Genomic DNA, 24,190 nt, shown 5'->3' with positions numbered 1-24,190 from the left:
AATCCAATTGGCTACAAGCGTGCAGGAATCAAGCTGTAGCCCAGCTTTGAAGGAAACTTAACACTGTCTTTATAAAAGTGATTTTACAGTTTACGATTTATGTAAAAAAAAACTATTGCGACATGGTTTAGCTGGATAAACACAGTTGCTAAAGAGATGAATGAGAGTTTTTATGACCTTCGGTAACCTGGGAAATTGTTGCCAGCAATTATTACTAAGTAAACTCTGAGCATTCTATTGTAGATCAGCAAAAATAAAAATTGGAGGTAAGTGCTAAAATATTTTCTGGAAGGATTTTAGAAAGATATATATAAATGCTATTGGATATTTTCACTTCTGTAGATTGAGAATATTGTATTTGGACTTGTGCATGTCTGTGCTTTTTGATTTTAAACTGAGCCATGTAAACTAGTCTGCTAGTTATAATAATAAGCAATGATTCCTTTTCTATTTTTCTATTATAATTAATTAGCCAGGGTGCAGAGAGCGCACATTTGGAAACTAAGGGCTGAGTTGTACCAAAAATCAGTTAAGTGTCAATTCCGGGGATTTTCATGGAGGATTTTGCTCCATGAGCTTCAGTGGGTTTTCTCACACAATTCTCTGCTGCTCATTTCATTGTGTATGCACCATGCACCACACCTGCAATATCTTGTGCTCGCCAACAACAGGTGCATTCATGACTGCCAATATTTTACAGGATTTCTGCCACTGGCACCATATTTAGAGCTTAGCTGTTTACCAGGTCAGTCGCTGCTGACCCTTCATGGTGCAGGTCATGGGAGGTGAACATAAAGAACAGCTTCTGAAGGCACATAGGGCAACATGGGGACTATTTCATTGTAAATAGAACTCACGTTCATAAATTTATTGCTATTTTACGTCGTCACTTGTCTAATTGACTGTAGTTGTAACTGTAGCTATAAGAATTAAGGTTGTTGCTGATTGTGGGATTGCAGCCACATTTGTTCCTAACTCTAACCCACCTCTATCTCTCTGTACCTTAATTGCACCACAGCGACAGGGGTAATGGTCCCTGTTGTGGCCATTTTCAAGTGGTCCCATGTGTGGAATACCAGAAGCAGAACAGGTCCTTAGTAATGTGAGCAGTCAGTATTTACATCACACACAAACGGCTGTTTAGCATAATCCTCAATACATGGAGGACTTGAACAAGGAGGGTCATTGAATGCCTGTAATGTTAACATAGTGTACCTTATTCTGATCACGGCAGCGTTGTCATACAAATGCCATAATAGATTATAAATGCAGAGGAATTACTGATAACGTGTTTCCCCACATCTCCAAGAAAGGCAGCATTGCATATAAATGTATGTTGGCAAACACTTCCAGTTCAATGTGAGAGGTAATCAGCTCTGCATCCTTGAGCGGACTATGAGACTTCATATTGTCTTTGTGAACTGTGACTTGCAGGTTACACTATTAAGGTTGTCTGTCTTCACTTCTGCTTTACAGAGTTGGCAATTATCAAATTTTAATGACTTGGTCAAGATTATTTGTTGCCAGAATTTTATTCCCACATAGCTGAGGTGCATTTCACATGAAGCATTCTATGAACACAGATGTCTTTAACTGTATTATGTAAGTGCCTGATTATGTAATTGGCCTTTGAAGAGACTCACATTGCACAGAAGTAGAACTCACATCTTCAAACAAATGCTTACTCCACCCACTTAATTGTGATGGCAGCCATTTTTCATTGCCATTGATTATTTTCAGTTCAAGGTAACACAGGTTGCACTTTGCAGAACGAGTGTTGGCTCGGTCTTTTAATCTAGAGACCTTCCAAATCTTCATGTTCCTTTCTTTCTCACAGCAATTGCATCACCCCTGAGCTTCCACATTAACTGATTATAACTAACAACTATGGCAAGGTGCTTAGCTTTGTGTCTGTTCTAAAAATATGGCAAGACAGAAGCACTATGTGTCTGTAATACTGAATGAGGTGACAAAGTGCAACAAGACAAGGCAAAACGGGGATGTTGTAAACATTCAAATTGTGCAAAGTGAGTGAAAAGAATCGCCCTGGTTTGCACCCTTTTCCAATGTGTGAGATGTGTACCTGTCCCTGCATGTAAAGTAGCCAGTCAGTAACACTATAATAAAAAGTGTTGGACTCCTCCAAAGTGCAGCACTGATGTAGATGACTGTATTTTAATTTAGTCAGATGCATCCTGGTGATGAGGTGAGGCTAGTACGTGTCTGATGCTAACCTCCAAGCAGTGAATGAGAGCTGCCAATTACCTGCTTTGACCTGCATGCTGGGAATTGTTGCCATTTAATTTCTATTTGGCACATGGGAGAATAGGAAATTGCATATCAATGAGACAAGAATAAGAAATATTGAGCTGTTAATCCCTATAAATTAATTTCTTCCTTTTTTAACTCACCATTAAAACATCAAGAATTTTGTTTTTCTTATGCCTTGATATCTTCACGACTGACTTGGTATTATCCACGTCAGGAGTTGGGAACATTCCACCTTAGGTGATTGAGATAGAAAGCTTTATTTCCCTGCTTTGAATATATGATCTTTGCTGATGTTTCATGCAGCATTGAGCAAGTGTGGAGATTTCATGTCATTTTTAACCAAGACCCCATTTGCCTTCTCAGGTAGATGTAACATTTCTATGGCAATACTCAAAGGAGATCAGGAGTTCTTCTGGTTTTATGGCTGATGATTATTTCTCGACCGTAATTACTAAAAAACAGTAATATTTAAGGTTTCTGGGTGAAGCCAGATGATAATTGTAGTATAATGAGGTATGAATATGGTAATGATGTTGTAACTGATGATGTTACTCTGCCATCAGCAGACTAGAGCAGAACAGCAAAGAGAAGTCAGAGAGTCGAGAGAGGAGCATGTAATGGAGGAGGATTGAGACACTATACTAGAAAACTCTATTCAGTCACATGTGCGTAAAGTAATAAATAAAGTGTCCCGGTACTGAGGAAAGTGAGGGATCCTTACTGCAAAATAAAGATGAAGCAGGGATGTTAGTGACTGAGGAGCAGTGGTCTAGTAAAACAAGATCAGGTACATAGAGTGCAGATGTAGACTTGCAATGATCAAAGGATGGATAGAATTCATGAAGGGACTAACAGCCCAAGACAGGGAACCACATGAAACATACTTAGAACAATAACATTTAAAAGTAATAGTCATTGAGAATCATAAAAATATTGCCAGGAGAGCAGCAGTAAGGGGCAAAAATTGGATTGAAGAAATCACATGAAAGAAAATATGGATTTCCATTGTTGTATTCCTGTAAGATGTAATTGGCATAAAATTAAAGTTTGAATTTGCAAGGGCATTGATAATTCTACCTGAAGGCAATGAGATGCTATAGGGGAAAATAGTTTTCTAAGAGACATGCGTAGAAGGACACAGCTTTCTTTAAAGTGTCTGACAATGAGAAAGTGGATCATAGTAATATATTTTACGAAGTAATGGATCTGAAATACTATGTAATTTTCTCCTTAATCAGTTATTATTAATGACCACTATACAAATCCATGTCCTTTACCCACTAAGCCATACCCTCCCATCCACTACCTTTTACTCTTACTCCTACCATGATAACTAAGTCAATATCCATGCTGAGCAGACCTCAGGACCTATGCTGAGATTAATTAAAATAAAGAACTAAGTACCTATTGTAGACATTATTTCTTTTAAAAAGAATACTCATTTACAAGACTTCATTCATTAGATTTACCTTCTTTCAACCCTATAATCCATAATAACAACAAACATTTCATTCAAATGCATATCAAAATTCAGAGTCCAACTATAAACAGTCTATAATGACTTTGGTGTGTCAGCCAAACTATGAAATAGCAGACACGATACTGTGGTAATTAAAGATTGTAAAATCAGTCATGCAAGATTTTTATTGCACTTTAAAAATTTTCTTTTGCAAATATTTGAAAAGCAGAAATTTTAAATTCCTTGGCAGCTTCCTTTGACTGTTCTTTTTAACACATTTGGAGTTGATTCTGACAGTTCCTGTTGGATCTTTTGGCAGTTTCTCTTAAAATCTTTTAGAAAGTTCCTCTTGACTCTTTTGATAGCTCATTTTGACATTTTTGAATTTTGCTTATGATTCTGTGGAGCTTTACAGTTCCAATGAGTTAATGCACTTTTTACGTACATTCATGCCTACTTTTTAACAATCCCATGCTTCACTTAAAGAGTACCTGACCACAACCCAAACGTTTCTCAGGACCATATATAAAGTAATACCTTGCTTTTCCTGAGGATACCCTGGCTATCCACACAACTCCACAATGTTGATATCTGGTCTTTCTAAGTCCAATCTTTACATGTCATGTGTCACACGCTTGCGTTCCCAGAAACAGACATAAGAACTTAAGAATATGAGAAATAGGAGCAAGAGTAGGCTCTCTGGCGTCAAGCCTTTTCCACTATTCAATAAGATCATGGCTGATCTTTTTGTGGATCCATCCATGACCCATCTGTGTGGTACTTAAATATGAAGATACTTAAAAATGCTTCAGCCTTGTTTTTTGTTCCCTGATGAGCTGGATTTCCCCATCATTAAGGATGAGGATATTTGTAGTCTTTTCCTCCAGTTAGATATTCAACTGTCCACCAAATTCACAACTGATGTTGCAGAACTGCAGAGGTTTGACCGGATTGTGGGATTTCTTGGTTGTTTATTGCATTCTTTATCCATTATCTGGCTGGCAAATAGTCTTTGTTGTAGCTTCACTGGTGTGATACCTCATGTTTAGGTGTTCTTGGGCACTTCTCCTGACATCCTCCCCTGCTGTCTTCATTGAATCAGAGTAGATCCCTTGGCTGAATGGTAATGTAGAGTGGAGGAAATGCCAGACCATCTGCTGATGGGCTATAAGTGCCTAGATTTGATGCTCAGCTTAGGATACATCCGTTGCTCCTGATGCGGTCTCCTCCACATTGGGGAGACTGGATGCCTTCTCACAGAGCGCTTTAGGTAACATCTCTGGGACACCCGAACCAATCAACCCCACCGCCCCGTGGACCAACATTTCAACTCCCCCTCCTTGGTGGGCGGCACGGTGGCACAGTGGTTAGCACTGCTGACTCACAGCGCCTGAGACCCGGGTTCAATTCCCAACTCAGGCGACTGACTGTGTGGAGTTTGCACGTTCTCCCCGTGTCTGCGTGGGTTTCCTCCGGGTGCTCCGGTTTCCTCCCACAGTCCAAAGATGTGCAGGTCAGGTGAATTGGTCATACTAAATTGCCCGTAGTGTTAGGTAAAGGGGTAAATGTAGGGGGTATGGGTGGGTTTCGCTTCGGCGGGTCGGTGTGGACTTGTTGGGCCAAAGGGCCTGTTTCCACACTGTAATGTCATCATCATCATCTAATGTCATCTAATCATCATCTCCCACTCTGTCAAGGACATGCAGGTCCTGGGCCTCCTCCACCACTACTCCTTCACCATCCAACGTCTGGAGGAAGAACGCCTCATCTTCCGCCTTGGAACACTTCAACCCCAGAGCATCAATGTGGACTTCACCAGTTTCCTCATTTCCCCTACCCCCACCTTATCCCAGTTTCAACCTTCCAGCTCACCACCATCCACCTGCCAATCTTACTTCCCATCTATCCACTCCACCCTCCTCTCTGACCTATCACCTTCAGCCCCACCTCCATACACCTATTGTACTCTTGGCTACCTTCTCCCCAGCCCCACCCCCTCTCATTTATCTCTCCATCCTGCAGGCTCCCTGCCGTCATTCCTTGATGAAGGGCTTTTGCCCGAAACATCGATTTTCCTGCTCCTCAGATCCTGCCTGATCTGCTGTGCTTTTCCAGCACCACTCTAATCTAGACTCTGATTTCTAGCATCTGCAGTATCCACTTCTGCCTAGGGTACAAATAAAGCATTTCAAGGAGGGTGAAAACCCAATAGCATAGTGAAAGAGACCGGAAAGCTTGAATTTGTAGTATATTTATGCTGTCACATTTAACATACAAAGGGAAGTGGTAATTATCAATAAAAAAATAATATTCTGGCCACTGGATTTTCTGATATCATCTGTGATTTAATTAAAGAACTCTGTGTCAAAGTAGTGTCCTCTTGCCGGAGTACATGAATATATTGGTTTTACTGAAATATGCACAGTTGAAGGGTGTGCTACTGAAAAACACAGCCGGTCAGGCAGTATCTGAGGAGCAGGAGAATCGATGTTTTGAGCATAAGTTGCTCCCACCTATCTGCTCCACCCTCATCTCCGACCTATCATCTTCATCCCACCTTCATTGACCTATTGCATTCCCAGATCCTTCCCATTTATCTCTCCACCCCCTTGGCCCACAAGCTTCATTCCTGATGAAGAGCTTATGCTCAAATCATCGATTCTCCTGCTCTTCAGATGCTGCCTGACCTGCTGTGCTTGCCCAGCACCACATCTTTCAACTCTGATCTCCAGCATCTGAAGTCCTCACTTTCTCCCGAAATATGCACAGCCTACTTAAGTGCTGAGGATATAAAATGTGCATTATAGTTAATGTGTAATAACGTGTATATACTTTGAATTCAAAATTCACAAGCGCTGATTGCATTGAACTAAATGAAAGAGCTGTTGAGAATGAAGATCACAAATTGAGAGAAAAGTTATGGAGTTTTAAAGCAAAATATCACTCACAATTACTTCAGTGACAATATAGCAATAAAAAGGGCTCAGGGAAGAAAAGCAGACCAATTTCAGACATAACTTGTGATTTGCAGTTAATAGAAGTTATAGAGATGATCCAGAATCCTACTTTTCAGACTCTCAAACTGTATTCAAACACCAATGCTGACCAGTGACAGCTGTGTAATTTTCATATGCACGTCAGTCCCAATAGAGTCATCAGAACACACTACAATTTAAACAATTGTCCACACAAAGATGCAAATTTCCTTTCAATCATACCTGTGAGTAGAGTCAGTTGAAATGATACCTCTGTGAAACACGAAGGTGGGAAACGTGACCCACACCCATGAAAGTGATAGGGGCCGTGTTTGGAAATTGGATATTCTCAATCGTATTTTTGCAATACTTAAGAAGCACTTCATCAACATGAAAACCCAGGTGTTAAATTTTCACATATCCCATCAAAAGGAGATCAATGACTTGAGCAGTCTTTATTGAATGAGTTTGACCAGTAAAGTGATTCACATCATCAATTGCATGTGCTTGCTACAAAGGATACTTTCTTCGGAAAAAGTAGTGAGACAGTGCTATTAAAATTGAAACATAGTGGCGTGAAATACAACTGATAACAGAATGCAAATCACCCTTACTTGTAGCCTCAAAATCAACTCATGGGCAGCATTTTTTATTGTCCTTGGCTTAACTTTACTGTAGGTCCTTTGAAGAGAATCATTTTGAAAATGGAAGATACATAACTACATTTTCTGGAGTCAGCTCTATTCCTTGATCCCAGATACACCACTGGTTGGAATAGACAATCATTAAACTGATGTAAAATGTCAAATTCATTTGGCAAAGACTGATCAAATTATTGATCTTCTTTTGATAGGATCCGTGAAAATTTAATGCCAGGATTTGGATGGATGTGATCCCATAATTAGCACAAGCCAGACTTCCTTCCGAATGGGTAGGCTCACAAAGTTAGAGGGAAAATAAGAGTCTAAGAGCAGTAAGTGATGGATAAATGAGAAGAAAGGTGCTGTAGAAAAGGCAATCAGTACATCAGTGGGTGAGAATGGAGTAAGGGGAATGGCAGTAAGGAAAATAGCCCGTTGACAGAGTAGCCCTTGGCTGCTAGGAACGCTAACCCTGTGGCATGTGCAGCTGAATGACTACCTCTACCTGCTACCATCTTTTTCCTTAACTGCCTTTGTCAAGGCTTGTAATGAGTCGAATTGATTGTCCATCCTGTGGGCTAGGAAGCTCTGCTGGGCTCTGAACCCCCTCCCATCATATAACCAATATCAAGAATGTGTTGAGGAAACTGCTTCTACAGGCACACTGCAATTGCATGCATACATGGAAAACTGCATCTCAATTTTTATGAATCATATAGTACAAGTCTAAGGATAATTTAAATGATTCTGAAATTTAGCTTTTAAAGTTTCAGAGAAGCAGGCACAGGAATAAACACTCACTCTACTATATAAGTGCATTCTGAAACAATATAACAATGAAAAAAAGATTAAAATTCCAATAGATTAGGATTTCCATCAAAAATAGAACATCACAACTGCAGCACCCATTAATTATATGAAATCCAAGCGTCAATGAAAAAAAAAAGGATTTTGCAAAAATGTAGAAGTCCCTGATTTCAGTGAAGATATTAACTTCCCAAAAGTTCAATGACAGACCTTTTCTCACAATAATCACACAAGTCTACCTTAAAGAGAAAGGTCCATGAAAAATTGATGAGGATCCGACTATTGGCAATGAGATTCTGTAAGCTATCTTCTTTCTCTCCCTGCAGGATATTTGTGAAGATATTTCAGATCATGTGGAGCTGATCCATGCCCTGCTGGAGACAGAAATTTCACTGAAGCTTCTCTCTTACTCAGTCAATATCCTTGTGGACATCCACACTGTTCAACTTTTGTGGCACCAGCTACGTGTGTCAGTCCTTGTGCTTCGTGAGCGAATTCTTCAGGGTCTTCAGGATTCAAACGGAAACTACACAAGGCAGACTGATATTCTTCAGGCTTTCGGGGAGGACAGAAAAGAGGTAAGAAATTCTGGGCTTTTAATCCACTTCAGAGGGTGTTTCCCTTCTCTGAAGAAGGAGGAGATTTACGTTGTTTTAATCCTCCTTGGAGTAAGTTTAACATATAAAGTTTAATTATGTACAGTACCAAGTTGTATCGGAGGATCAGGGATATGGACATATACTGTACATAACCACTTCGAAAGGGTTTGGCATTAAATAAATGGGAAAAAAATAGCTATGATTCATGTGTAACTTTATACTGGTCATAATAATGCAATACATCAGGTAACTATCAATGTACTATTTAATTGTCATGACATTGGATTGGAAATAATATTTTTCAACTTGGATGTTCTTCTCCCTAAACTAGAAGACAATCCATCTTGAAATAAAACGTTGATCCTTTTCCCTATATAAACTGACATATCCATTTTAAAAACAAAAAGCGCTCGGGTAATGTTTACCTTCATTTATTTTAATATGCTGAAAACCAGTTAGACGTTACAACAGATAACTGATCTGTTTCATTTGTTACCTGCCCAGGTGAGAAGGTCAAAGTTACCCCCTAACCTCTCCTGGAAGCTGAAAGTTGTTGCTATCACAAATAATATAAATTTACAAAATAGGAGCAGAAGTAGACCATTCAACCCCTCAAAACTGCTCTTCCATTCAATAAGGTCATAACTTGTTTCCTCTTGTTTCAATTTCCAACAGCAATCTATCCACCTATTTCTTGAAAGTATTCAATGACACCACCCCGACTAGAGAGTTCCAAAGCTACACACCCCTCAGAGATTAAAAAAATCACCTCATCTCTGTCCTGAAAGGGTGACCCAAATAATAGGATTGACCCATAAGCGGAAGCTTCCTTTCCATGTCCAACTTGTCAACATCATTTGGAATCTATACACTTCAATCAAGTCAGGCCTCATTCTTCTAAATTACAGAAATAAGCCCAGCCTCTTTGATGTGTCCTCATAAGACAACAAGCTTGTTTCAGGGATCAAGCCATTGAACTGATTCTGAACTTTCTCCAATACATTAACATTTCCTTAATATAGAGAACAAAACTGTTTATTATATTCAAGATTGATTGTGGTCTGAATGACACTTCCCTGACTGTTCTTATAACTCTTAATTTACTTATCAATCAAAAATCTTTCTAATGTGACTTTGAATATATTAGGAGTCCCAGCCTTTATTGCTTGCTGGGAAAAAGAATTCCAAATATGAATTAAGAAAAAATTCCACCTCATCACTGCCTTAACTGGAAGTCCTTTATTTTAAATGGTGCTCCCGAGTTCTACAATTCCCCCACAAAGGGAAACATTCTTTCAGCATTTGCCGCATTGAGACCCCAGAAATTATTCCTGTTTCACTCCACTAGTTACAGTTTACCAACATGAAAAATGTCCATTTATCCCATTTTAACCCTGTCTCCGTTGTTTGCAACAAATGTTTCTTTTTCTTCAGAGCACAAAGCTAAAATATGGTTCACTAGAAAATTAAGAAACCAATAACCAAGGTTTTTATGAGTCAAGAAAGGTGAAAATGATCATCTACTAACACTGAGGAAAAAAATTAATAATGCAAAATTAAAAAACACAGGTAATAAATTTAAGAGAGAGAGTAATTAGTATTGTTACAGAAAATAAAAGCAATACAATCAAATAAGTCCTTAGGGTCTTTGAGATTCTTAAAGTAAACCACAATTGTTTAATGATTGGCATGTATCCTCCGCAGGTACAAAACCGCTAGATATCTTTGAATTGTCGGTGAATGGCTGCTTTCCCCAATTTGCTTTTTTATTGGTTGCTATATTCTGAGATGATGAGAGAACGAGGTAGGGAGAGAGAGAGAGTCTTTCATTTCTTGCATTCAAATCTCCTTTTCCTTTTCCGTCTTCTGCTCTCAAAAGCAGCTGTTGAAGTGTAATTTTGTTTGTATTCTTGAATCTAGCTACATTGTCTTTCCAAGTTGGCTAACTGGCAGGTGAGCCTTTCATTTCCCAATGTGAAATTATTATGCAACTGTGAATTAAACAGGGGATTACATTTCTTGATGCTGACTCAGTTGATTAATTTCAATGTCTTCAGATAAAAGTGGTAATGCAAATGGCCTTGTTTATTTCCATGGGTCACATGAAACTGACACCGTAATCATTTTAGGTCCTTGTTTCTTCCATCTTTAAAAATCATTTTGATCTAAAAGGCTGCAGGCATAACAATCAAATGTTAGAATTTAAAAATTTGGTTGATGAAATTTACAACTGTTGTAATATATTTAAGTATTCAAGTCTCCAGCCATGTGCACATTGCAGTCATGTCTCTGTATGGTTACTATATCATATTAATTTGCATTATTCATGCTATCAATTCATTCATCTTGTTACAAATGCTGAGTGATCAGATAAGGAGCCTTTAATTTTGGCCTCATACTGTTTTTTGTTTACTCTGACCTTTATTTTCTTGTTCTTCACTTTGTAAGCATTGTTCCTTCCTGTTACACCTGGTTATCCTTAACTGTATCAGTATCCTACACAATTTCATTGTGCTTTTACTTTAACTTTCTAAATCTTCCTTCATGTTAACCTTGCCTCCACATATCTCCCCTAACCATTTAATTTAAAACCTTCTCTAACAACCATAATGATAGAATTTCCCAAGACACTAGTAACAGTGCATTTTCAAGTAAATATCTTTCCAATAGTACAATTCTCACTTTCTCTGGTGCGAGTTCATCTACACCAAGAACGAAAACCCATTTCTTCCACATCAATCTTTGAGCCACAATATCAACTGTGATCTAGCCATTACCTGTTCATGTTCCATCAGCAGAATGTCTTCCTTAGTTCTACCTGTGCCATAGAAATTCTACCATGACGTATCAGCACAGTTAGCAGGAGAAACCAGCTTAAATCAAATACTCAATTAACAAGACAAACTTATGGAGCGAAAGGCAGATAAATCCCCTTATATTGTAGGATCCTAAAAGAGGTATCTACAGAGATGGTAGATGCATTGGTTATAATTTTGCAAAAATCCTTGGATCCTGGAAAAGTATCATAGGATTGGAAAACTGTCAATATGACACTCCTAGTCAAAAAGGGAGGGAGGCAAAAAGCAGGTAGCTATAGACCAATTATCCTAACACCACCACCCCTTCCCTATTGTTGGAAAAACATTGCAATTAATTATTAAGGATTTACCAACAGAAGAAATGTGGAGCTTATTCAAGGATCAGCTACTGTGGATCCTTGATAAGTATGTACCTGTCAGGAGGGAGGAAGTTGTTGAGTGCGGGAGCCATGGTTTACTAAGGAAGTTGAATCTCTTGTCAAGAGGAAGAAGAAGGCTTATGTTACGATGAGATGTGATGGCTCAGTTAGGGCACTTGAGAATTACAAGGTAGCCAGGAAATATCTAAAGAGAGAGCTAAGAAGAGACAGGAAGGGACATGAGAAGTCATTGGTGAATAGGATCAAGGAAAACCCTAAGGCTTTCTATAGGTATATCAGGCATATCAGTAAGATTAGGACCAATCAAGGCTAATAGTGGGAAATTGTGGGTGGAGTCAGAGGAGATAAGGGAAGTGCTAAATGAATATTTTTTGTCAGTATTCACACTAGAAAACAACAATGTTTTCGAGGAGGATACTGAGATACAGGCTATTAGACTAAATGGGATTGAGGTTCACAACGAGGAGGTGTTATCAATTCTGGAAAGTGTAAAGGTAGATAAGCCCCCTGGGTCAGATGGGATTTATCCTAGGATTCTCTGGGAAGCTAGGGAGGAGATTGCAGAGCCTTTGACTTTGATCTTTATGTTTTCATTGTCTACTGAAATAGTGCCAGAAGATTGGAGGATAGCAAATGTTGTCCCTTATTTAAGAAGGGGAGTAGAGACAACCCAGGAAATTATAGACCAGTGAGCTTTACTTCTGTTGTGGGTAAAGTGTTGGAAAGGGTTATAAGAGATAAGATTTATAACCATCTAGAAAGGAATAAGTTGATTAGGGATAGTCAACATGGTTTTGTGAAGGGTAGATTGTGCCTCACAAACCTTATTGGGTTCTTTGAGATGGTGACCAAAGAGGTGGATGAGGGTAAAATGGTTGATGTGGTGCATATGGATTTCAGTAAGGTGTTTATTATGGTTCTTCAAGGTAGGCTATTGCACAAAATATGGAGGCATGGAATCGAGGATGATTTAGCTATTTGGATCAGAAAGTGGCTAGCTGAAAGAATACAGAGATTGGTGGTTGATGTAAAATATTCATCTTGGAGTTCAGTTACTAGTAATATACCGCCAGGATCTGTTCTAGGGCCTCTGCTGTTTGTCATTTTTATAAGTGACCTAGATGAGGGGGTAGAAGGATTGGTTAATAAATTTGTGGATGACATTAAGGCTGATAGAGTTGTGGATCGTGACGAAGGATGTTGTAGGTTACAGAGGGACATAGATAAACTGCAGAGCTGGGCTGAGAGGTGGCAAATGGAGTTTAATGTGGAAAAGTGTGCGGTGATTCACTTTGGGAAGAGTAACAGGAATAATGAGTACCAGGCTAATGGTAAGATTCTTGGCAGTGTAGATGAGCAGAGATATCTCAGTATCCATGTACAGAGATCCTTAAAAGTTGTCATCCAGATAGAGGGTTATTAAAAAGGCATACAGTGTTTTAGCTTTCTTGGTGGAGGGATTGAATTTTGGAGCCACAATGTCATGCTGCAACTGTACAAAACTCTAGTGCGGCTGCACCTGGAATATTGTGTACAGTTCTGGTCACGCATTATAGGAAGGATGTGAAAACTTTGGAAAGGGTTCAGAGAAGGTTTACTAGGATATTGCCTGGTATGGAAGGAAGGTCTTATGGGGAAAGGCTGAGGGATTTGAGGCTGTTTTCGTTAGAGAGAAGAAAGTTGAGAGGTGACTTAATTGAGACATATAAGATAATCAGAGGGTCAGATAGGATGGACAGGGAGAGCCTTTTTCCTCGGATGGTGATGGCTAGCATGAGGGGACATAGCTTTATATTGAGGAGTGATAGATATTTGAAGATATCAAAGGTAGTTTCTTTACTCAGAAAGTAGTTGGGGCGTGAAATGGCCTGCCTGCAACAGTAGTAGATTCACTAATTTTAAGGACACTTATGGTCATTAGATAGGCATATGAATGAAAATGGGATAGTGTAGGTCAGATGGGCTTCAGATTGGTTTCACAGGTCGGTGCAACATCGAGGGCCGAAGGGCCTGAACTGCGCTGTAATGGTCTATGTTCTATGTAATCAAGCAGAGTCAGCATGGCTTCATGAAGGGGAAATTGTGTCTTAATAATTTATTAGAACTTTTCAAAAAACTCTCAACCAGAATGGCTAGAGAGTACTTCCATAAGGAGTTCAGAAAGACACTTCACAAAAATAACTCATAAGTTAAGAGCCCACGCTGTTATAGGTAGTATATTGGCATGGATAGAGAATTAGCTAATGAACAGGAAACAGTGAGTGGGGATAAGAGATTCTTTTTCAGTTGGTGATCTGTGACAAATGGAATTCCATATGGTTCAGTCATGGACTACAACTGTTTACAATGCATATTCATATATATTAATTAACAGAGAAAGCAAGTGAATGTACTGTAGCCAAATTTGCAAATGACTAAAGTTATTGGAATAGCAGGCTACAAAGGGATGCAAACAATTTACAGAGAGATATTGATAGATTAAGTCAGTGGGTGAAAAGTTGGCAAACGGAAGATAGTTTGGAGTTGTTCATTTTGGAAGGGAAAACCATAGGACAAAGTATTTTGAAATGAAGAAAAACTACAGAAAGTTGCAACCCAAATGGACTTGTGCACAAAACACAGAAAGCTAGCACAAAAGTGCAGCAAGTGACTGATGGAAGGCTAATGGAATCAATCAAGGTGGCTAATGGAATATTTCAGAGGGCTCGGAGTATAAGAGTAGGGGAGTCATACTACTACTACTATGCAAGGTACTGGTGTACTGTGAGCTGTTTTGGTCTCTTCATTCATGGAAAAATATAATCTCATTGGAGGTGGTTCAGACAAGATTCACTAAGAAGATCCCTTGTATGGAGGGATTGTCTTCTGAGCAAATACTAAACAGGTTGGCACTGTACATACTGGAGTGTAGAAGAATGAGAGATGATCTCATTGAAATGTTTTGGATTTTTAAGGAGCTTGATGAAACATTGATTCTCCTGGTCCTCAGATGCTGCCTGAACAACTGTGCTTTTCCAGTACCACACTCTTGACTCAATCTCCAGCATCTGCAGTCCTTACTTTCGCCTAGGTAAGCACTGAGAGTGTGTCGCCCTCATGGGAACATCTAGGACCAGATGGCATTGTCTCAGAACAAAGAGGCACCAAATGAGGAAGAAGTTTTTGCCTCAGAGGGTCGAGAGTCTTTGGAGCTCTTTGCCACGGAGAGCTGTGGCGTCAGAGTCCTTGTGTATGTTGAAGGCAGAGGCAGATTCTTGATCAGTCAGGGAATTGAGGGTTATTGGAAAACACAGGAAAGTGGATGTGAGGAATATTGCATCAGCCACCATCCTATTGAATGGCAGAGCTGGAAGGGCTGAATGGCCTACTCCTGTTCCTATTTCTTAGCATCTTCGCTAATGGGAGTTGATTCTCCTGTCATGAGTTTATTTCTCTTTGGCTTTGACTGAAAATAAAACACTTAACTTGAACAAAATTATAGACAAATGTTAAAAACCACTTCGACTAGACTTTAGATTGAGTATCAGAGTTTTACAGCACAGAAAGTGGCCCTTTGGCCCATTATGTCTGGTCATCAACCATCTAACTCTTCTAACCCCATTTCCCATGGATACTTCCATTCCCACTCCAAGTTCGATCCTACCTTGCAGGGATGCCCTTAATCCTGACATGGGGCAGATAAAACAACTTTGGCTACAGAGAACGTATCTATCTATCTCACTAACTATACTGTAATCTTTGAAAATTACATTTCTTTTAGCTCATCCAGCACTTGCATCATGCCATCATCAGTCTACTCATCCTTCCTACGTTTCCTACTCTTGTTCTCACAAAGCTGCAAAAAGCTCAAACCTGTTAGAGAATTGCAAGGTCTGAAGCCCCTCCATTGCTACCTCTGGATTCCCATACCTACTTTCCTCATAGTTACACTCCCCTGACAAACTTCAAAGACCTAGCCTAATGGGTGAGACTGTCAATTGGAACTAAGTGTCCAGATAACATTGCCCTTGCCAGATGAATCATACAGTTCCCAAGCTCATATTCTGTCTTGACTTGCACTAAGCAAGAAGCTGCTATCTTCGTACTTACTTCATGCTTCGTGCCTATTTATACCAGCTGAAATTGAATAGCGATGAGTCAGCACTGTTGGCAAGAGAAACCAGATCTAATTAGATATCCAATTAATTAATTGTAGTTGCCATTTCTTTTGGAAATTTATGTATCACTGACTGAGAAAATAATGAACAATTTTAGTAGTAAACCATAGATAAATCCTAAAATCAAATGAGACTTGATTTTAGAGTCATCGAGTTTTATAGCACGGAAAGAGACCCTTCAGTTCATTGTGTCTGCGCTGATCATAAAACTCCCAACAGTTCTTATCCCATTTTCCAACATTTGTCCTGTAAAGTGTGCACTATGGCATTTCATGTGTTCGTCTAAATGTTGTGAAGGTTCCCATGTCTACCACCATTTCAGGCACTCCAGATACATCTCCATCCTCTGGGTGAAAAACCTCAAAATTTCCTTTAAATCTTCGACCCTTTAACTTAAATTTCTGCCTCCCGGCTGTTAATCCAACCACTAAGATACCATGGTGAAGGACATCTCGAGTTGGCTTGAAAGGATACTGGAGAAGACGGGGGAGGAGCCAATTGTCATGGTCTGTGTTAATACCAACAACAGACACAAGTAGGCAAGAGGTCCTGTTTCGGGAATTTCAGGGATTAAGGACAAAATTTAATAAAAGGATCTCTAAAGTGGTAATCTCTGGATTATTACCCAAACCACATGCAAATTAGCAAAGAGATAAGAAAGTTATGGAAGTAAACACATGGCTAAAGGAGTGGTGTGGGAATGTGAGGTTCCATTTCTTGGGGCACTGACATCAGTATTGAGACAGGAGAGAACTATACCATTGGGATGGGCTCCATTTGAACTCATCTGGGGCCCAGATTCTCACAGAAATAATAAAAGGGGTAGTCTTTACTCTAGTTAAAGGTCGGGAAAGGCTCAGTAGAGGTTATTAAAGTTTGCAGAACAGATAATAGGACAAGGAATCTGGAAAGGGTCAGAAATCTAACTACAGGCACACCAAAAAAGGGGACAACTATGAGAAGGGAGGGCAGTCAATACAGGCCTAAGGGTGTCTATAAAACAAAGTCAATGAGCTTGTCACACAGATTGAAATTGACTGGTACGATGTTGTGGGTATCACAGAGAAGTGGCTGCAAGGGGATCAGGGCTAAGAACTAAACATTCAAGGATATGAGTCCTATCAAAAAAACACAGACAGATGGGCAGAGGGATGAAATTGCCTTGTTAGTAAGAAATGAAATTATATCAATGGCAAGAAATAATAAAAGGTTGAAAGGTGTAGAATCTATGTGGGCAGAGTTGAGGAACTGCAAAGGATAAAATACCCTGTTAGGAGTTAAGTACAGGTTTCCTAAGAGTAGTCAGAATGTGGGGAAGAAAATAAACCAGGATATAGGAAAGGAATGTAAGAAAAGCACTACTACAATAATCATGAAGCACTTCAGTATGTAGATGGACTTGGAAAATCAGGTTTGTAGCAGATCCCAAGAAAAGAAATTCATGGAATGTCGACAAGATTTTTTTCGAGCAGCTTGTGGTAGAGCTGACTAGAAAACAAGCAATTCTGAATTTAGTGATGAGTACTGAGGGAGATTTGATGAGGAAGCTTAACATGAAGGAACCGCTAGGGGGCAGTGATCACTATATGATAGAATTCACCCTGCAGTTTGAGAGGGAGAATCTAGAATCAGGTGTGATGGTATTACAATTGAGTGAAGATAATGACAAAGGCAAGAGAGAGGAGCTGGCCAGAGTTGATTGGTAAAGAAGCCGAGCAGGGAAGGCAGTAGAGCATCTATGGCAGGTGTTTCTGGGTGTAATTTAGAAGATACAATAGAAATTCACCCCAAGGAAGAAGGGGGGCAACCATGACTGATAAGGGAAGTCAGGGACAGCATAAAAACAAAAGAAAAAGCATAAAATGTGGTCAAGATTAGTAGGAAACAAGAAGATTGGGAAGCCTTTAAAAACCAATAGAGAACAACTAGAAAGGCAGAAGTGGGGAGAAGATGAATATAAGAGTAAGCTATTTCATTATATAAAAGAAGATTGCAACAGTTTTTATAGATGTTTAAAATAGGCAAGGATGGACATTGGACCACTGGGAAATGAGTCTGGAGAAGTATTAACAAGGAAATGCAGAGGAACTGTAAAGATACTTTGCATCAGTATTCTTGGTGGAAGACATCGACCACAGACCAAAACTTCAAGAGAGCCCAGGGGCAGAAGCAAATGTAATGGTCATGACTAAGGAGAAGATATTTGGGAGTCTGAAAGCTTGAAAGTTAAGTAAATTACCCAGACTGGTTGGGCTACTTGCCAGGATTCTGAACGACATGGCTAAGGATATTGTGTAGACATTGGTGATCTTTAAGGAATCACTGGAGTTGGGGGGGGAGGAGGGGGGGTTGTCTCCCCCATACCATACATTCTGAAGGGCCTGCAGCAGCACCCTCTCCCTGAGCTGGGTCCTCTTCAATCTCCACAATGATCTGATGCTGGCCCTGGGTTTGCCGTCGGCTTTGCTCCACCTCCATCTGCTGTCACCTTCTAAAGAAGACAGCCACAATAACCAACATCCCATCAGTAGCAGGGCACCGGACGCTCGAATGAAATGACTTACATTGGGAACACAAGGAGTGAAAGTGGTTTTTAGGTGTTCGAAGAGTCTTTGTTGGCAAAATCTGCAGCCAAGGGCTGAACACACTCCTCCAGACAGTGTCACCCATTGCATCCCAATAACCAGGACCATGTCTATATCATTCATTCAGCACCAACCTGATTTAGGGGCCACGCCAGTTAAGTGACCAACATATTCCAGCAAAAGGAGGAGCCTTCAGCATTCCACAACCCTTCCCCTCCCAGTCAACTTCTCTCTGCATTCAGTACAGACCATCATTAAACCTACATGACAGATGATGAAGTGATGGTCTCCACCTCCCAGGGCACTCTTCAAAGTTGCACGAATAATGGTTCACATTTGGCCAGCACCGGTCATACTTAACGTCATTACTGCTAACTTCACCATTATTGAGACGTTAATTTTCAATTTGCAAGTATCAAGAGCGTGGTGCAAATTGCCTTTGACACCTTAGTAGCTTCACTCTGCATGCACAGGAAATAGGCAATGAAATGTAAAATTAAATGTAGCTGCATTTTTTAAACAGCTGTTTTAGATATTTGTTCCTTCAATGTCCTGGTGTGCAGCAGATGGGGAACTTCAACTTCTGCCCATCAATCTGACACTGTCTCCATTCACCCTGGGCATTGTCCCAGCCAATTTCCCAAAGCACCTCACATCTAGAAAATGGTGAGTGATGGCAGGGAACACAGCTCACAGTGAACACCCTCTGCATCTGCATCACCAGGATCCCCACAGAGCCACTATGTCCCTTTTTGTCTCGAACTATCCCAACAACTCATACCCCCATGTGGACACCATATTGAACTTCTACAATTGTCCTCCCTGCTTCAAGGATCCCATCATTACAACTTAACAAAGCCTGTCCTGCTCCTCTATGTTCTCCCTGTAGGGAGGTCGTGGTCACTGCCACTAATACCTCTTCCTTAGCTGATCATGCCCTCCAATTTTGCATAACCTTCACATACCTGGAAATTGTCCTCCATCACTGTCCTAGTCCCCACCTCTGCAAATGCCTCTGCTTTCCCCTCCCTCCGCACCAGCCTTGTCTTCCCTATCCCTTTTTGCAGTGATCCCTCTGTTGCTCTACAGTTTACCCATGCACTCTAATGATCAATCAACAGGTAGATCCCCATATTTGTATTCCTGCAGGACTGAATGCTGCCCCATCCCTGCATTGTAGACAGACTGATTTTCTGACCGTGAGCATCCCAACAAGGCAACTAAACAATGCCAAGCCTCTAGATCGAGAGCGGTCTGTGCCTGTGACTGACCATACTGGGACCCCCACATGGAGACCAGCCATCCTCTTGATTAGACTGTGCAGTGTGCTTGCTGCACGAGCAGCTGTCAGTTTTAGATTGAAGTCTCAGGGTATCCATACATGAAAAAGTCCACCCTGTCAAACATAGCAAGTAGCTAATCAGTGTGTCAGCATAAAAGAGCTTGTCAACATAGCAGTACTGATAGCCTTTGGCTCTGGCTGAATGCACGAGCAGGCAAGGCAAGACAAGGATCCTGTAAGCAAACAGTTAGGAACTAAGTGTGCAAAGACTAAGAGAGCAAGCAAACAGCCCTGAGATACAACCTGTTCTAATGTGTGAACTGGGTGCATGCCTTTGTGTGCAAAGTATCCCTGCACAGCCTGTCAATATGAGTTGCTGGTACACCCTCCAATGCAGGTATTGCTTCCTAAACAGCCTGAAGTAGAACAGAGTGGTGCCATTATGGCTGTGAGGGGTTGGCAGATGCTGGATGTCAACGGTTACTGATGCCTGTTAATCATGCCCTGAGATTCTGTTTGGTTCCACACAGCATGGAGTAGGCGGTGAGCTGAATTCTCCGCTTAGCTGCTCTGTTTTCCCATGTCAAATGCTCTCACTGTCTAGCTTGTCTGGCATGTTTGGTGAGATAGAAAGCGAAATATTAACGAGGCAAATTGGGCTACTAACAGGAAATAATCCCCCTTAATTATCAACTCTCCACTACCTAGTGAGAAACTAATCACATTGCTTGGCAAAGATGAATGAGATGCTCCTGACTTCGAGATAGGCCTAGCTGAACATCTTGTGCGATTCTGTTGTAAGTCTCACTACAGACCACGTCATTCAGACCCCTATAAGATCCTACTCCATGATTTTCAATACTTCTCTGTGAATCTGAAATATGTTTCTTCTCTTCATCCACTGTTCTTTGCCAAGTTTTGCAGGACAGTGGAAGCAAACATGATTAAAATGCCCACTGCTCATCACAAGCATGTACATCAAATACATGATGTGAAATTTAAATGCAGATTTCAAGTAAACAATTGGAAACAACTTATACAAAACTTTTAAGGAATCTTGAAACATGTGAGATTAAAAGTAACTCCAGACTTAGCTCAAGGAAAATAAATTACAGGCTAGTTTGAAAATGGATTCAAAATCATGTGATTAAGTGCTCAGGATGCCAGTAAAAGGAAGTTCTTTGAAAACCTCTGAAGCACACTTATCTGGCACTAATGCATTGAAACGTTAAGGATTCACTTGGAGTGGATTTCTAATGGGAGCCTGCTCTAAAAAATCAATTATTCTTATGGACTGAGAAACTTATAGAGCATAGAAGGAGGCCATTCAGTCTATTATCTGTGCTAGCCACCTACGATCTCACTGTACTAATCCATTTTCCAGCTTTTGATCCATAGCCAAAATCTATGCTTTCTGGTTATTGGCGTCTCCACTATTGGAAAATGTGCCTTCCTAACCCCTTATCCTCATAGTCTTATACACCTCAGTAAAGTCCCCTCTTAACTTTCACTGCTCCAAGGAAAATACCTGCAATCTATCTAATACTTTCTCATAGTTTAGACCCTACAGTCCATGCAGTGTGCTGATAAATTCCCACTGCACTGTCTCTAGTGCAATTGCATTCTTCCTATAATGTGGTGACCATGACTGCATGCAATACTCCACATGTGGATTAGCTAGCATTTTATACAGTTTCAGCACAATTTCCTTGATCTTGCATTCAATGCCTCAACTAATAAAGACCAGTGTCCCATATGTCTTCTTAATATCTTAATACCTTATCAACTTGCCCTGTTACTTTCAGCTTTCTGTGGATATGCATGCCAAGTTTCTTCTGATCTCAGTACTTGTGAAGGTCCTACCATTTATTGTGTAATCCCTTCCCTTGTTAGGTCTCTACAACCTCATCCTTTTCTATGTTGAATTCCATTTACCACTGTTGTTACCAGTTGACCGGTCTGTCGATGTCCTCTTGCACTTTAGTGCTATTTTCATTATTTCCCATACTATCAATTATCGTGTCATCCACGAAGTGCTTGATCATATTTTCTATATTTGAAGTTCAAATCACAATTAACACTAAAAGCAATAAGGGTCCCAACACTCAGCCATAAGACTATAAGACATCGAAGCAGAATTAGGCCATTGAGCACATTGAGTCTGCTCCGCCATTTGATCACAACAATTATGTTTCTCAACCCCATTCACTTGCCTTCTCTACATTACCCTTTATCCCTTTACCAATCAGGAATCTGTCTATCTCTGTTTTAAATGCACTCAATTACTTTGCCTCCATAGCTCTCTGCAGCAATGACTTCCGCAGATTTACCATGCACTGACTGAAAAAATTCCTTCTCATCTTAGTTCTAAAGGGTCATCCCTTCGCTCTGCGGCAGTGCCCACAGGTCCTTGTCTCTCCTACCAATAGAGACATCTTCTCCAAATCCACTCTATCCAGGCCTCTCAGTATTCTGTAAATTTCCAGAGATCCAAAGTCCTCAACCATTCCTCATATGACAGGCCCCTCATTTAGAGTCATAGAGTCATAGAGATATACAGCCACGAAACAGACCCTTTGGTCCAACTCATCCATGCCGACCGGACATCTTAAATAAATCTATTCTCATTTGCCAGCATTTGGCCCATATCCCTCTAAACCCTTCCTGTACCCATCCAGATGTCTTTTAAATGTTGTAATTGTACCAGCCTCCACCACTTTCTCTGGCAACTCATTCCATACACGTGCCATTCTTTGTGTGAAAAATTTACCCCTTAGGTCCCTTCAAAATCTTTCCCTTCTCATCCTAAACTTATGCCCTCTAGTTCTGGACTCCCCCCAACTCAGGGAAAAGAACATGTCTCTTTACGCTATCCATGCCACTCATGATTTCATAAATCACTATAAGGTCACCCTTCAGCCTCCGATACTCCAGGGAAAACAGCCCAGTCTATTTAACCTCTCCCTATTGCTCAAATCCACCAACTTTGGCAACATCCTTGTAAATCTTTTCTGAACCCTTTCAAGTTTCGCAACATCCTTCCTATAGGAAGGAGAGCGGAATTGCATGCAATATTCCAAAAGTGGCCTATCCAATGTCCTGTACAGCTGCAACATGGCCTCCAAACTCATATACTCAATGCTCTGGCCAATAAAGGAAAGCATACTAAATGTCACTATTCTATCTACCTGAGACGCCACTTTCAAGGAACAATGAACCTGCACTTCAAGGTTACCAATAAGAATATAAGTCCTGCTCTGATTTACTTTTCCAAAATGCAACACCTTGCATTTATCTAAATTAAACTCCTGCTACTCCTCAGCCCATTGGCCCATCTGATCATGGTCCCGTTGTACTCTGAGTAACCTTCTTTGTTGCCTGCTACACCTCTACTTTTGGTGTCATCTGCAAATTTAATTATGCCACAAAGCTGGGCCTTTTTTCTAAAAGTATTCCTTTTCCCAAGGATACTATGTCCTTGATATTTTTCAGAGGAGTCATAAAATAGTCCGGGCTCCGAATTGGCTGGCTTGGTACAGAGATGAAAAGGGTATTGGGATGCCTTTTTGTTTATAAGTAAACAGATGAGACTTTAGGCCACAGCTTTCATGTTTTAGAAGTAACCTGTATAATGAAAGGGGAGTGGTCAGTCCTGGAAGCTGAATTCGTGTTGTTAATCAGTTCAGTGCAGCAGGAGCTGTGTGTGTGAAACAGGTTACTGAACTCTCTCTCCTCCTGCTCTTCGAACTTTGACCTATAAGCATCTATTTCAGTTTTACGCGACATTTAAAGGTTTTGTTTATTGGGACTGTTGCGTATTTTGGAACAGCATAATTAATTCTAGTTTGGATAGACTGTGTTCTGTGGGTATTCTATATTTTGTTCTATGTGTTTCATTCTGTAAATTTTGTGAATAAATGTTTGTCTGTTTTAAAACCTCCAGACTAAAAAGCATTAGAGATAGTCAACATGAGTCTGTGTGGGGGAAATCATGTCTCACTTACTTAATTGAGTTTTTTGAAAAAGTAACAAAGAGTATTGATGAGGGCAGAGTGGTGGACGTGATCTAAATGGTCTTCAATAAGGCATTCAACAAGGTTCCTCATAGTAGACCCGTTAGCAAGATTAAGTCGCATGGAATACAGGGACAACTAGCCATTTGGAACTGGCTGGAATGTAGAAGACAGTGGGTGGTAGTGGAGGATGGATTTTCAG

General features: G+C 40.3%; 1 protein-coding gene across 5 annotated transcripts in view; it reads left to right on the top strand.

Moving 5' to 3' along the window:
- akap6 (A kinase (PRKA) anchor protein 6) overlaps window positions 1-24,190 on the top strand; it is a 410,503-nt gene that overhangs the window by 121,936 nt on the left and 264,377 nt on the right. For all 5 annotated transcript variants that reach the window (XM_043697895.1, XM_043697890.1, XM_043697891.1 and 2 more), the window contains one exon: window positions 8,480-8,731. In XM_043697895.1, coding sequence (XP_043553830.1) covers window positions 8,480-8,731 — 252 coding nt within the window. The remainder of the gene's footprint in view (window positions 1-8,479; window positions 8,732-24,190) is intronic.

The sequence above is a fragment of the Chiloscyllium plagiosum genome, chromosome 10 (genome assembly GCF_004010195.1).
Source record: "Chiloscyllium plagiosum isolate BGI_BamShark_2017 chromosome 10, ASM401019v2, whole genome shotgun sequence".
Classification (NCBI taxonomy): domain Eukaryota; kingdom Metazoa; phylum Chordata; class Chondrichthyes; order Orectolobiformes; family Hemiscylliidae; genus Chiloscyllium; species Chiloscyllium plagiosum.
Note: the sequence above shows the minus strand (reverse complement) of the source record. Positions and strands in the feature narration are given on the sequence as shown.